General features: G+C 42.5%; 1 protein-coding gene across 1 annotated transcript in view; it reads left to right on the top strand.

Moving 5' to 3' along the window:
- Positions 1-2,187: 2,187 nt before the first annotated feature.
- Positions 2,188-15,819, top strand: part of DNAJC15 (DnaJ heat shock protein family (Hsp40) member C15) — a 79,025-nt gene continuing 65,393 nt past the window's right edge. The window contains 1 exon segment of the mRNA NM_001133819.1: positions 2,188-2,315. Within this exon segment, the coding sequence (NP_001127291.1) occupies positions 2,208-2,315 (108 nt within the window). The 5' untranslated portion in view covers positions 2,188-2,207.

Consider the following 15,819-nt stretch of genomic DNA (forward strand, 5'->3'; position numbering starts at 1 on the left):
GATTCTCCTGCCTCAGCCTCCCGAGTAGCTGGGACTACGGGCGCCCACCACCACGCCCAGCTAATTTTTGGTATTTTTAGTAGAGATGGGGTTTCGCCATGTTGGCCAGGATGGTCTAACTCTCTTGACCTCATGATCCACCCGCCTCAGCCTCCCAAAGTGCTGGGATTACAGGCATGAGCCACCGCGCCTGGCTGGGGATCAGAAATTTTAAGGACAACTTGGTGAGTAGAGGGAAGCCAGTGAGCTGGGAGTGCTGATTGGTCAGGGCAAAGATGAAATCACAGGGAGTCCAAGTGGTCTTCTTGCGTTATCAGTTCCTGGGTGGGGGCCACGAGATCAGATGAGCCAGTTGATCGATCTGGGTGATGCCAGCTGATTCATCAAGTGCAGGGTCTGCAAAATATCGCAAGCACTGGTGGTAGTTTTTACAATAGTGATGTTAGCTCCAGCAGCAATTTGGGGAGGGTCAGAATCTTGTAGCCTCCAGCTGCATGACTCCTAAATCATAATTTCTAATCTTGTGGCTAATTTGTTAGTCCTACAAAGGCAGTCTAGTCCCCAGGCAAGAAGGAGGTTTGTTTTGGGAAAGGGCTTTTATCATCTTTGTTTCAAACTATAAACTATGAATTACATTCCTCCCAAAGTTAGTTTGGCCTACGACCAGGAATATACAAGACAGCTTGGAGGTTAGAAGCAAGATGGTGTTGATTAGGTCAGATCTCATTCTCAGTTGTAATTTTGCAACGGCGGTTTAATTCCCAGTCCAGTTCTCTTTATACTGCTATGCAATGCGTGTGCTCATGTTCTGGTATGTATTATTATTCTGCGTCAGTGTTATCTTCCCTACAAGATTGTAAATTTCTAGGACCTAACTTCTTAGGCATGCTAATAATATTAACTAAGTGAACAAATTAATAGACCCTCAAAACTTTAAACTCAGGAATAGAAAAAAAAAAGTAAAGCTTTTTCTTCCTGTCAGCTGATTTTGCAAAGGGTATAAGGAGCCAAAGAGCTGCCAAGTTAGTACAGAAGCTGGAAAACACCATAAGCTTCAACTGCTGGTTAATTTTTGCTCTAAAAAGCTTGATGGAGGCCAGGCGCGGTGACTCACACCTGTAATCTCAGCACTTTGGGAGGCTGAGGCGGGCAGATCACCTGAGGTCAGGAGTTTGAGACCAGCCTGGCCAACATGGTGAAACCTTGTCTCTACTAAAAACGCACAAATTAGCCAGGTGTGGTGGCACGTGCCTTTAATCCCAGATACTCGGGAAGCAGAGGTTGCAGTGAGCCAGAGATTGCGCCACTGCATTCAGCTTGGGCAACAGAGCGAGACTCCGTCTCAAAAAAAAAAAAAAAGCTTAATAATAAAATGGGCTTTTATATATACAAATCAGCACAAACTCATTTGAGGGAGAGTAAGATTTACCTACTTGCTTACAACTTTTTTCCCCTGCCTCAGGCTCCTGAGTAGCTGGGATTACAGGGCGCACCACCACACCCAGCTAATCTTTGTATTTTTAGTAGAAACGAGGTTTCACTATATCGGCGAAGTTGGTGTCATCCACCCGCCTCGGTCTCCCAAAGTGTTGGGATTACAGCGTGAGCCACCGCACCCAGCCACAACTTTCTTTTGTGTAATTTCACCTTAAATACAGCCATTTACTTGGGGGTGGAGTAAGCAAATTGCCTCTTCAATTTCTCTCCCGGGGTGGGAGAACTGTGGCATTAAACAGAAGTGCGAATAGTAGTTGAGGGTGAGAAAAAAGGCTGCCCGGAAGAGGGTCAGGAAAGCTCAGGCAAGCCCACCCTCAGGCACTACAGCTAGACTCCGAGCTTACTGGGCAGGCATCTGATTCGACCAACATCAGTTCGCAGGGCTTAAGCCCAGTCCGTTAGGGCGGCCTGGGGAGGGGCCAGGCTCAAGTATATAAAGCTCCCTGAGGGTCAGCGTTGGGTTTGCGCCTGCGAGTGTGATTCAAGAACGTCCCGGTGCCCTTGGCTCTTTTCGGAGTGTGACGCCGGGCTTGCACGGGACACGTTACCCAGCTCGGGTGAGAAGGGTATCTTCCGGGACCTTCGCCTTTAATAGCACAACGAGCGCAGAGTCCACTGGATCTGCGAGAAGAAACCGCGCTAACTAGTTTGTCCCTACGGCCGCCTCGTAGTCAGTGCCGCGGCGCCTTGAGTCTCCAGGCTGCATTGCCATGGCTGCCCGTGGCGTCATCGCTCCAGTTGGCGAGAGTTTGCGCTACGCTGAGTACTTGCAGCCCTCGGCCAAACGGCCCGACGCCGACGTCGACCAGCAGGGGCTGGTGAGTCCTGCCAGCGGCCCCCACCCCTCTCTGGCTCCCTTGTAGTTTCTGCTTAAGCCCCCTCTACCGCCTCACCCTTGAACCTTTGTACTCCCCCGCATTCGCTCAGTCTGTGCCCTAGCGCTCACTTGTTCAGTGGAGAGACCGCTTTGTGCTGGGCTTTGACGCCTGGGCGTGGAAGATGGAGCAGTTCTGAGGATCTGTCTCCTCAAGGAGCTTCCAGTCTTGTCTGGGACACAAACCAGAAAACAGGCAATTGCAAATACAGTATAATAAGTGCTGTATGTGGATTTTCCTATCTCATAGGAGGCCCTAGTACCGTCTTGCAGGGGACGTGGTGGGATCAGGGACGCTTCTTGGAGAAAGCTGTAGTTAAAAATTAAGATCTGAATGAATAAAAACAGTCCATTCAGCAAGCAGAAGGCGAAAAAGTGTTTCGGGTACCAGGAGTACTGTCTCCAAAGTCTCCGGCACAGAAACAGGGCCCAGTTGGAAACTGCAAGTGGTGTATTCAGGATGAACTGTAGAGCTGGAAAAAGGAAGAGTCTAACAGAAAACTGTCCAACAGAAGCATATTGTGAGCCACATACGTATTTTTACGTTTTTTTTTTTTTTTTTTTTTTTTGAGACGGAGTCTCGCCCTGTTGCCCAGGCTGGAGTGCAGTGGCGCGATCTCGGCTCACTGCAAGCTCCGCCTCCCGGGTTCACGCCATTCTCCTGCCTCAGCCTCCCAAGTAGCTGGGACTACAGGCGTCCGCCACCACTCCCGGCTAATTTTTTGTATTTTTAGTAGAGACGGGGTTTCACCGTGTTAGCCAGGATGATCTCGATCTCCTGACCTCGTGATCTGCCCGCCTTGGTCTCCCAAAGTGCTGGAATTACAGGCGTGAGCCACCGCATCCGGCGTATTTTTAAGTTTTTTGTAGCCATGTTAAACAAGTGAAGAGAAACAGGTGGGTTTAATTTTAACAATGTATTTTCTTTAACCTGATACATGCACAGTTGCACGGTAATATTTCAACATTCAATATGAAATATTGCCCAAGTGGTGGTTTAGGCTTGTAATCCCAGCGCTTTAGGAAGCCCAGGCAGGAGGATCACTTTGAGGCCATGAGTTTGGAGGCCAGCCTGGGCAACATAGGAGACCCCATCTCTGCAAAAAAAAAAAAAAATTAGCTGGGCGTGGTGGTGTGAGCCTGTAGTCCTAGCTGCTTGGGAGGCTGGGTCTGGAGAATCGCTTGAGCCCAGGAGTTTGAGGTTATAGTGAGCTATGATTTCGCCACTGCACTCCAGCCTGAGAGACAGAGCTAGACCCTGTCTCCAACAAAGAAAAAAAAAAATGAGGCAATAGAGATTTAGAAAGTTTTAAGTAACTTGTCCAGGATCATCGCTGGTAAGTGGCAGATCTACGATTCCAAATGCTACACTTTTTCTCCTATGACTTGCTGACTCCTTAGAAATAAGGATTTCTGGATGTAGTATTCAGTGTATGATATAGCTGAACAAGATTAGGCAGAAGTAATCCTTTTGTGGAGAGTTGTAAAAATCTGAGTATCAGGCTTTCAAGGTAGTTGGGAGCTGTGGTAATTGGAAGATAGAACTAATATTGGTGACTTTTACATCTGTAGGTATTTTTACTTGGAAGAGGAGTTTACAGAATCCAGAGTACCAGATAGGAAGCACCTTTAGTAGTCCAGGTACTTGAAGGCTAAAGTGTAGGCCAGTGATTCTCAAACTGTCTGTGTCCTGTAATATCCTGAAATCCTGAAGTCACATTCATAGACAATAAAATCTACCTGTAAACATAACTTTTAATAATCAATATAATGCTTTAATTGAGACATAAAGGTGAAATATTTTATTAGAAAATAACATGTCTACAGGCTGCGAGCGGTGCCTCACTCCTAGAATCCCAGCAATTTGGGAGGCTGAGGTGAGCGGATCACTTGAGTCAGGGGTTCGAGACCAGCCTGGCCAACAGGGCAAAACCCTGTCTCTACTAAAAATACAAAAATTAGCTGGGCGTGGTAGCACATGTCTGTAATTCCAGCTAGTAGGGAGGCTGAGGCAGAAGAATTGCTTGAACCCAGGGGGCAGAGGTTGCAGTGAGCAGAGATCGCGCCACTGCACTCCAGCCTGGGCGACAGAGCGAGACTTTGTCTCAAAAAAAAGAAAATAACATGTTAATATGTCTACAATTTAAATGTGTAAATACTTAGACATTACTACATTAGAAAACATAATGAAGTAATTATTGGTTGCTGGCATATTGCACCAATTTGTAGGATCACTGTGTATGTGACAGCTACCAATGCAAATTGTTTATCAAATGTATTATATTGGCTTTTCAAATAGCAGAAGGACCATTGTTCTTTACAAACTTATTTCTCCTAAATGGTGAACAATTTCTGGTAAAAACTTGAACAAAACAGTGGAATCTCCCTCAATTTACACGGCACTTGCACTTGTGGAAGAGTCAGTCTGTACTAAAACAGTGTAATAATGATATATTTATATGTAATAAAGTTCTGGACTAAGATTATCATACACTTTTCACCTACTGAATCTTTTAAAATTGAGGGATGCAAACAGTTCTTTGTTATACAGGCTTGTCTCATATATTTTAGGACTTCTACGATCAATAGACCCCCATCCACCAAATACCCTCCCTTCTATTCAAATTATTGTGCAACCAAACAGGGCCTCATGTACTTTCAGAATGTCCCTAAGGGGTTGTTCTGCTTCTTTTGGGAGTTGTTGGTCCAGGCAATGACCAATAATGAGGCAGAAGATTGTTGATAATAACTTTAGGGAACTTGGAAGTACTGAAAGCAATGAGAAGCTGACAAAAGGTAAATATTAGGAAAGAAAAAAAAATGGCCTAGGTGTAGGGCATATTTGGAAATCTTATTGAAAATAGAAAATAATGTTTGTCAATGAGTTAAAGAAAAAAACTTTCACACTGTATTTTAAAAATGTAATTCATTTTAAGGTTTATGAAATATATCTTGTTGGGCTGGACATGGTGGCTCATGCCTGTAATTCTAGCAATTTGGAAGGTCAGGTGGGAGGATTACTTGAGCCCAGGGGTTTGAGACCCAGGGTGGGCAACATAGTGAGACCCTTGTCTCTCTAAAAGAAAAATCAAAAAGAAATAAATATATCTTGTCATATTTGTTAAATAACTTTTTCTTAGATAAGCTTCTCTTTTGAAACTAAGAACTAACGTTCATTAGCCTGCTTAGGAGATTAAAATAATTTTTAAAAATAGGCAAAATAGGTAGCATCTTGAATAAAGTAGCATTTTACAATTAATGGTTTAATAGAAGTCATAATCAAACTTTGCACTAGCAAAGCTGTTTCTCATGGAAAAGTAGAAAAGAAACTTTAAGAGGAGATTATTATCAAATTTTAAAGCAGTTTGAACAAAACTCAGTTTGTATGAAACGGTAGTCACTTAGTTTCCATTACTTTCCTGAAAATCGTAACTCCTATTTTTATTTTTCTTCAATTTTTATTTTAAGTTCCAGGGTACATGTGCTAGATGTGCAGGTTTGTTACACAGGTAAATGTGTGCCGTGGTGGTTTGCTGCACAGATTGTCTCATCACCTAGGTATTAAGCCCAGCATGCATTAGCTATTCTTCCTGATGCTCTCCCTCCTCCCACCCCCACAACTCTTGTTATTATTAGGATAGTGTAACATGTAAAAAAACTAGACACATATGTGTTTCATTATAAACAATCCTGATACGTGAAAACTAAAACCTGTCGAACACAAATTTTCAGGCATTTATTCATTTCCAAAAATAAGGCAGTACTTTTACTATTTTGCAATGATAACATGATTTAAAACATGTTTTAACAATACTTTGAAGCTTACGTTGGTAATCACATGGATTATGTACTGTATACCTATATTTTTAACTTTTTTTTTTTTTGAGATGGAGTCTTGCTCTGTTGCCCAGGCTGGAGTGCAATGGCGGGATCTCGGCTCACTGTAGCCTCCACCTCACAGGTTCACCTGAGTCTCCTGCCTCAGCCTCCCAAGTAGCTGTGACCACAGGCGCCTGCCACCACGCCCAGCTAATTTTTGTATTTTCAGTAGAGATGGGGTTTCCCCATGTCAGCCAGGCTGGTCTCAAACTCCTGACCTCAAGTGATCCACCCTCCTGGGCCTCCCAAAGTGCTGAGATTTCAGGGGTGAGCCACCGCACCCGGTCTAACTGATTCTTCCCCACTGTTTTTTACACCATAATAGGAGGCTAGAATGTTAAGTTTCATGGACAGGGACTTTATTTGTTCTCTGGTATGTATTTCTAGCATTTATAATGGTGTCTGATGTGTGGTAAACATTCCAAAAAGAAATTGTTGAATGAATGAATGTTATTCTTGAATGGGAAGAAATGAGAAGAACTATTCTTTCAGTGAATGGAGTAAGAATTTCCAGATGTCTACCAGTGAGTACCATACACAAAAATAGAAAATTCAGCTTATTTAAAATGTAGCTCATTATAGTCTTCCCTGAACATGCTGATTCTCCTCTTCTTTCCCCCTTTCTTGACTAGTGCCATCATCTCCACTTTCTCTTTTACCTCCACCATTCAGTTCATCAGTCACTTAGCCTCATCTCTAATTTTTTTCATGGTATTCCTTCCCTTGCTATTCTCTTAGTCTTTATTGTTTCTCCTCTGGCCTGTAGTGATCGCCTTTAAAAACAAGTCTCTTTGCTTCTGGTATTGTATCCTTTCTAAACTTCACACTGCCGTCAGTTATTTTTCTACAATACAGACTTGTTAATGATACCATCCCTTTTTATGAGTTTAACACAATCTCTAAACCTTTCTCAGGATCTTACACAGGACTCTTCATGTACTGATCCTCCTCAAATGACATATCCAGCCACATTTCCCATCCCCTACATTGCACTGTACCCTGTACTATAGTTACATTAAGTTTCCTTCATGAAATTTTATGGTTCTGTGACTTTACTAGAGCTTTCTCTTCTGAAATTCTTTTCTCGGCTAACTCCTATTCATTTATTTTTTTTAAGACACATCCAGTGTGAAGCCTTCCCTGAGCCCAGTTCCCTTTGCCTAGTAGAAGAAAATTGTTTTATACTGTGTGTTTCCTTAGGAAGTTGCACAAGTTTTTATTATAGTTTATTAAGATACATCAAAATTATTTATATTTGTATAAGCACCTATGGTGTGAAGTCCTCAGGGAAAACACTTTTATCTGTATCTGTGATTGGCATTGTAATTGGCACATGATAGCCATTTAATTATTTGTCTATGAAATAGCTATTAACTTCTATTATTATTGAGCAACTTAATAAGTAAACATGGATATTTGATTTTAATATCATATTGACACCTGTATTTTTTCCTTGTAGGGTCCTCTTATATGTTAGCCTCTAAGGGAGAGCAAGAGTCTGTGTCTGTCTTGCTCACTGCTTTTTCCCCAGAACTTAGCATAAGTCCTGGCACATGCCAAATAAATGTTTATATATTTATATGGTAAAAGCTAAATAAGTATTTGTTGAATGAGTGAATAGTCTCCATCTTTCCTCTCTCCATCACAACTACCACCCCTCTTGTGAGGAGGAAGAATACTTTTTTTCTTCTTCATTTCCCTCTGGTACAACTCTTGTTTTCTTGGACTGAAATTTCAGTCTCAAAATAGAAGTTTTAGCATTTTATAACACTTTCAGGCAATTTATATTTATTTAAAAAGTTATTTACTGCCTATGTTGTTTAGGGAGAATAAAATGCCATAGGGAATTTGTAAACAATTTTGGTGCCTTTTTTTTTTTTTCCCCAGCTGTAGCAGCTATGATGGAGTGATCTTTTTTCCCAGTTTTTAGAAGTTTTTTGATTCATGGTAGTGGAACATTTACAGTAATTTTTCTGTTTTTTTAATTGTTGTAGTTATTTTGGTTTTCTAGTGAATATTTGAAACCAGGTAGTGGTAACAGATACCTGACACGGCCCATTTGTTGATTTGCTGGCATTATTTAAATAATGTTTCTTCTCTTTGAAATATGCCTTTTTAACTAAAATTAGATATTCTTTATAGATGGGGATGAAGTTTTAAAAATACTCATTCTCTCAGTTCCCAACATAGTACCAGGCACATGGTTGCTCTGCCTCATAAATTTTTGTTGAATCATTAAATTAACAAATGAATGAAACCAACTAGCTTGGAGATAAGTAGATTAGGGAAATGTTATAGAATGATGAACGGACAGTCTTAAGGAATTAAAAAAAGAATAAGATAAGTGAAACTATGCCTCTTTGACTTTTGTAATAGTCAGGAGAGGCCTAAAATGTAAGTATCTAATAAATATGTGTATAATCAGAGTACGTATAATACTCTGACTTCTAATGTGCTTTTTCAAGTTTTGATCATTGCTTATTAATATCTCCAATAACACAGGCAGTCTCCAACTTAGAAATAGGTTCTGTTTTTAATTTTTCAATTAAATTCATTTTAATAAATTTTTGGGTAACACCAAATATATGGAAGCTATAAACTAAGTGTGTATAGGGAGGATATAAATAAACCAAGATTGCCACCCTCAAGGGCAGAGGATAGCAAACTTAATTTGTAAAGGGTTAGATAGTAAACATTTCAGGCTCTGCAGACCATATAGCATCTGGCACACATTTACCTGTGTAACAAACCTGCACACATCTAGCTGCAACTACACTGTTGTAGACTGAACACATAGACAATAAATAAATGTGGCCATGTTCCAGTAAAACTATTTATGAAAACAGTTGCTCTAGGAGGCAAATTTGGAGCAAATTTAAATGCCCAATTAAAGACAGGCTCTCTAAGTGCTATCATATTTTTGTTCATTTATTTATTCATCCATTTAACACTTTATTTATGGAGTCGTACATTATTAGGTAAGGTTCTGAGTCTAAGTGCTATAGTGGATACAAAGATGAATCAAATATGCATTTTTTCCTCAAGGGACTTGACCAGAAACTAAACCTAGACTCCTAGACTGGGAACTCCCCAGCAGTGGAGATCCTGTCTGATTCACTTTTGAGAATGACTTCTAGGGCCAAGCACAGCACGGGGTAGGTTGCAGATACTTAGTAAATGTCTTTTCAAGGGTAAGTGAATGAAAGACTAAGGCATAGATGTCATAAGAGAAATATATGGATAAAATGCTTGATTTCGTAGGAATGAGCCATTGTTTCTTATTTGGGAAATCAGAGAAAACTGTGAAGAGTGAGTTGAATGAGTAGAACATTGAGAAAAGGGAAGAATATGAGCTAAGTTAAAAAGATAACAAAATCTTAGGCAGAGGTAGCAAATTCAGATGCTTAAAGGGGGCAGTCAGGCGGCACAAATGAGTGAGGGGATGACTGGGTTAAATGGTGTTGCATTATATGAGTGATGATTATAGCAAAATGAGAGAGCACTTGCTTTTCTAAAGGAGGCAGATCATTGGAATAAACCATTATTACCAGATGTTTGATTTTTCAGAAGAAACCAGAAAGGGATAAACAAGTTTTTCTAAAATGTAGGTTATATCAAGGAAGAAAAATAAGGAAAGGTAGGCTGGGTTAACAACTGTAGATAGCTCCAAATGGAGGGTTAAGGAATGTGGACTAAATTTGTAGGCAGTTAATTTTGTAGGAGTTGTGTGATCAGTGGAGGCCTTCAGGAGAATCAAGCCCAGAGCAGTGTTTAAGAAGGGTAGAAACTAAACCTAGATTCTTAGACTGGGAACTCCTCAGCAGCGGAGATCCTGTAGAAGAGGACAAGCCCAGTTGAAAATGCGTTACAGTGGGCAGTACTATGGGAGTGTAGAGGAGGAGATGATGGCAGCAATAAGAGTGATGATAGCTGAAATGTTTTGTGTCAGGCTTTATGCTAATGTTTTAAATGCATGAACTCATTTAGTCTATATAATAACCCTAGGAGGTATAGATACTACTAATATTATAACCCTCTACTTGTAGATGAATAAATTGAGGCTTAAAGCACTGAAATAATTTGTGCAAAGTCACACATTTGAGAAGTAGATGAATCCCAGAGGTACTCTGCTTTGTTGCCTCTGTGCTCTTATTCAGAATATTCTCTTTGTTTCTCTTTCCCCTTCAACTTTTTAAATTATGTCAAGGTCTAACTAGGAAAACATATAACTTCAATAATATAAAAGAAGGGAAATGTAATTTAAGGAATTGGCTTCATAGCTAGTGGAGTTGTTGAGAAACGAAACAGGATGGTGAAGCAATCCAGAGACTGGGAACAGCAAGGAACCACTAGCACTCCTAGAGCTGTAGGGCCAAAGGGAGGAGTTGGTGTTTTTCAAAACCGCTCTACATTAATTGGAACCATGGATGTCTGTTTAGGGGGAGCTGGAGCCACTGCTGCTGCTGGAGCAGTTGCTAAAGACGGAGAGGAAGGGGCGGTAATACCGTGGTTTCTTTCTTGTTTTCACTGTCCAGTCTTTCACCATTGCATCCCATTGGTCTGACTCTACTGGGACCAGCTGACACAAGAGCCTGTAGGACTTAGCTTTTCTGACGGAACAGAGAATAGCCAAGGAATTGATTGGTGAATGCAGATGGGCCTGCGACCAACACATTATCTGTTTTCAGCTGTAATTTGAATTCCACTGATAATGAGAAATTTGAAAGCACAGTCTCCTAAAAGCAGTGTTAGAAAACACTTTTTGAAATGCTAAGTATTCTCTTAATCCACAGTGTAAGGGAAACAGAGTATTATTTTGTGGAATTCCATTTGCACTGTCTTATGTCCTTGGAATATCATTTCCATGCTATTGGAGATAAAATAAGTACTGTTGCCAAGCGTGGTGGCTCACGCTTGTAATCCTGGCACTTTGGGAGGCCAAGGCGGGCACATCGGGAGGCCAAGGCGGGCACATCACTTGAGGCCAGGAGTTCAAGACCAGCCTGGTCAATATGGCGAAACCCCACCTTTACTAAAAAATACAAAAATTAGCTGGGTGTGATGGTGCACACCTGTAGTCCCAGCTACTCGGGAGGCTGAGGCAGGAGAATACCTTGAACCCGGGAGGTGGAGGCTACAGTGAACCCAGATCATACCACTGCACTCTAGCCTGGGTGACAGAGCAAGACTCTGTCTCAACAACAACAAAAAGAAGTAAGTACTGTTAGCTTATAAAGAAAAGAGGTTTAATTGGCTCACGGTTCCATAGGCTGTACAGGAAGCATGATGCTGGCATCTGCTCAGTGTCTGGAGAGACCTTGCAAAACTTACAATCATGGCAGAAGACAGAGTGGGAGCCACCACTTCACATGGCCAGAGCGGGAGGAAGACAGAGAGACAGGGAGGTGCTGCATACCCCCAGAAAACCAGATCTCGCAAGAACTCATTATCACAGGAATAGCACCAAGGGGATGGTGCTAAACCACGCGTGAGAAATTGCCGCCATGACCCAATCACCTCCCACCAGGCCCCACCTCCCACATTGGGGATATTACAATTGAAAGTGAGATTTGCTCAGGGACACAGATCCAAACCATATCAAGACAATATAGTGAGACCCCATTTCTACAGAAAACTTAAAAAATTAGTCACTTGTGGTGGCACATGCCAGTAGTCTTTGTTTCTTGTGAGGCTGAGGTGGTAGGATCAGTTGAGCCCAGGAGTTCAAGGTTACGGTGAATTACGATCATACCACTGCACTACAGCCTGGGTGACAGAGTGAGACCCTACTGGAAAAAAAATAATAAACCAATATTGATCCATTATTATTAACCCAAGTCATATTTTATTCAGATTCCCATACTTTTTAGTTGATGTCCTTTTTCTGTTCCAAGATCCCAACCAGGTACCACATTACATTTAGTTTTCATGTCTCTTGGCTGCTTGTGGCTGTGACAGTTTTTCAGACTTGCTTTATTTTTGAAGACCTTGACAGGTTTGAGGCATACTGGTTAGGTATTTGGGATAGTCTCTACTGGAATTTCTTAGATGTTTTTCTCATGATTGGACTGGGGGTTTACGTTTTTGGGAGGAAGATCAATCAGAAAGGTGAAGTGCCAGGCTGGGCACAGTGGCTCATGCCTGTAATCCCAGCACTTTGGGAGGCCAAGGTGGGTAGATCACTTGAGGTCTGGAGTTTGAGACCAGCCTGGTCAACATGGCAAAACCCGTCTCTACTAAAAATACAAAAATTAGCTGGGCGTGGTGGCAGGCGCTTATAATCCCAGCTACTTGGGAGGCTGAGGCAGGAGAATTGCTTGAACCTGGGAGGCGGAGGTTGCAGTGAGCCGAGATCATGTTATTGTGCTGCAGCCTGGGCGACAAGAGTAAAACTTCATCTCAAAAAAAAAAAAAAAGACAAATGACATGCCAGTTTCATCACATCATATGAAGTGTACATACTATAAAAATGTTTATTGCAATTGATGTTGATCTAATCTGATGCGATAGTATTTGTGAGTTTTCTTAACTGTAAACTTTATTTTATTTGCATACTGCACTTTTTGAAAGAAAGTCACTTTGTGCAGCCCACATTTAAGGAGGGAGAGAGAGGGAAAGAGTTATGCTCTCTCCCTCCTTAAATGTAATCTGTCAGATTATTTGGAATACTTCTGTATGGGAGATTTGTCCTTTTTTTTGAGACGGAGTCTCACTCTGTCGCCCAGACTGGAGTGCAGTGGCACGATCTCGGCTCACTGCAAGCTCTGCCTCCTGGGTTCGCACCATTCTCCCGCCTCAGCCTCCTGAGTAGCTGGGACTACAGGCGCCTGCCACCGCGCCCGGCTAATTTTTTGAATTTTTAGTAGAGACGGGGTTTCACCATGTTAGCCAGGATGGTCTCGATCTCCTGACCTTGTGATCTGCCCGCCTTGGCCTCCCAAAGTGCTAGGATTACAGGTGTGAGCCACCACACCCGGCGGAGATTTGTCCTTTTACTCCCATTTATTACTTATTTATATTAGTTTGGTTTCATGGATATTAATTTTATGCTTTGAATTATAATCCACTACCACATTTATGTTGTTGCTGAAGCTGTTTTATCTTTGGCCATTGGGATCTCTTTCAGTTGACTCTTGTGTACCTTTGACATACCCCCAACATTGTGGGGTTTTTTTGAGCCCTTCCTTGCTTTCTGGCACTACATGGTGCCCTAGGCTCATTTTGTGTATTTCCTGCCCCAGTCCTAAAATCAGGCATTTCTCCAGTGAGTCCTGTGTATATAACATTTTATCTCATGGGGAGCTTCATTCTGGGTCATAACTTCAGATCCTAATCCATTTTTATCCTCCCACCCAAATCTTCCCCAATTCCTTTATCTTTTCCCTATATAGCTGATGAGGTAAGAGCAAAAGAGATCCTTGTCTTGGTACACGTGGCTGCTGCTTTCAGTCCATCAAGGACAGTAGAATTTTTCCCTGAAGCTTCAGTAAAGCGCTTTTGTGTCTGTTTGGTTTGGGCTTTATTTTTGTTTTTCAATATCTGGTGTTAGGGACTGCTAATGGAGGGAGGGTGCTAGGGGATTGTGAAAGGAAGTAGAGAGAGAGAAAGAGACTTCTTAACCTTTCTGCCATTTGTTATTGTATTTCAAGTTTGTTATAGAATCAGTACAGGTCAAATGAACAGTAAAGAACCTATCTCTGGGTATAAGGTTAAATATTGCATATTAATTCCTCTAAAGGACTGAATATGGTCTTCAAGAGAATGATTTTCACTTCTTTTGGAATACCTAGAATTTAACAATCACTACCACACTGAAAAAATAGTTTTTGTGTAGTAGGCATTAGAACTGAAGAGAACTAAACCAAGGGAGAAAAGAATGGTACTTTAAATAGCACTTTCCTCCCCAAATAATGCCTAGCTGCAGTGATGTTAAAGTTGACTTCAAGGACTTCATTACTATATAGTACTTAAGAGATTTCTATATTTTTATGTGGTTTTTGAATAATTTTTGTATTGATTTGTAAATAACTTTCTTCAAAGTACCAATTTATTTTTTAATTTTTATTTTTTATTTCTTTTGAGACAGGATCTTGCTGGTGTACAGTGGCGTGATCATAGCTCACTGCAGTCTCAATTTCCCAGGCTGAAGTGATCCTCCCACTTCAGCTTCCCAAGGAGCTGAGACCACAGGAGTGTGCCATCATGCCTGGCTAAATTTTTATTTTTATGTTTTGTAGAGATGGGGGTCTTGCTATGTTGCCCAGGCTGGTCTTGAACTCCTGGGCTCAAGGGATTCTCCCACCTCTGCTTCTGAAAGTGCTGGGATTACATGTGTAAGCCTCTGTGCCCAGTCCAAAGTACCAATTTAATTTTACATTTTAAAAATTGGATTCTAAAAGTCTGCCTTCTTATCTGAATACTGTTTTTCAGATTCCATTTTATTTTGTTACTTTTTAAAATTGTGATTGGACAAAATGTTTTTCAGTTTCTGTCTTTTTTTTTGTTTGTTTTTGAGAGACTGGGTCTCACTGTCATCCAGGCTGGAGTGCAGTGATGCAACTTCCGCCTTCCAGGCTCAAGCAGTCCTCTGACCTCAGCCCCCCAAGTAGCTGGGACTATGGGTCGCACCACCACACCCAGTGCAGCCATCAACAGAGAGGAGACTGGAGTGGGTAGCTCCTATCTGCAGGCAGGTCATCCTGATAAGGGTGTCTGGCTAAGTGCAGGTTTTTTATGTGCTCAGAATGGAGGAAGTGCATGTTGATTGATTGATGGGTGGCCATGGGCAGGCCTGGAAAAAGCACCATCCAATTGGCCAATTGGTCATCAATGAACTTCATACTCCGGTTGGTGGACTTCATCCAGAACTGGCAGCCTGGCCCCCAGGCTTCAGGCCAGTCCTAGCTTGAAGGAGGGGTTCCGCTGGGGACCCACCCTTTCCTGCCCAGGAAACTTTAAACCTCCTGCTGCCACCAACATGCCCTCCACAGCACCCTGGCTCTAGATGCTGCGGGGAGCCCACAGGTCCATGCCAAGCTACCCTCAGCCCCTTGGCTGGACCTCCCTCCCGGGCTTGTGCCCAAAGTCTAGAGGGGGCCGAAGTGGCAGGGGGCTGGCATGTCATCACCGTTCTTGTCATGCACACCCGGCTGGGTTGAGACAGTGCCTCAGCTTAGCCACAACTTTGCCCCACACTGAAGTGGATGCCGGGAGTCAGGAGAGGCCAGGGAGCGGGAGCAGGCACTTCTAAGCCTGTAGGGGCAGGGGGCTTCCTGGGCCCCTGAGAGTGCGGCTGAGTGGCTGCAGCTGCTCCCGGGAGCACTGGCTCCTACCCTGCCAAGCTGATAGGCGGCGAGCCTCCTGCCTGTTCTCAGCTCCCGGCAGCTCTGCTGAATGTCCAGCCCCCATGGTGCCTCCCGCTCTGCAGCCAACGTCCTTGTGGGGGCCGCTGCAGACGGGCCGTAGCAGCCACTGCCTTAAAGTAAAATCGGTTGCTGTAAGGGAGTAAAAGTAGCTTTCATTAAAGGGGATGATTTCCCAAGCAAGAAGAAGTAAGCAAAACTACAAAA

Source organism: Pongo abelii, chromosome 14 (assembly GCF_028885655.2).
Source record: "Pongo abelii isolate AG06213 chromosome 14, NHGRI_mPonAbe1-v2.0_pri, whole genome shotgun sequence".
Classification (NCBI taxonomy): domain Eukaryota; kingdom Metazoa; phylum Chordata; class Mammalia; order Primates; family Hominidae; genus Pongo; species Pongo abelii.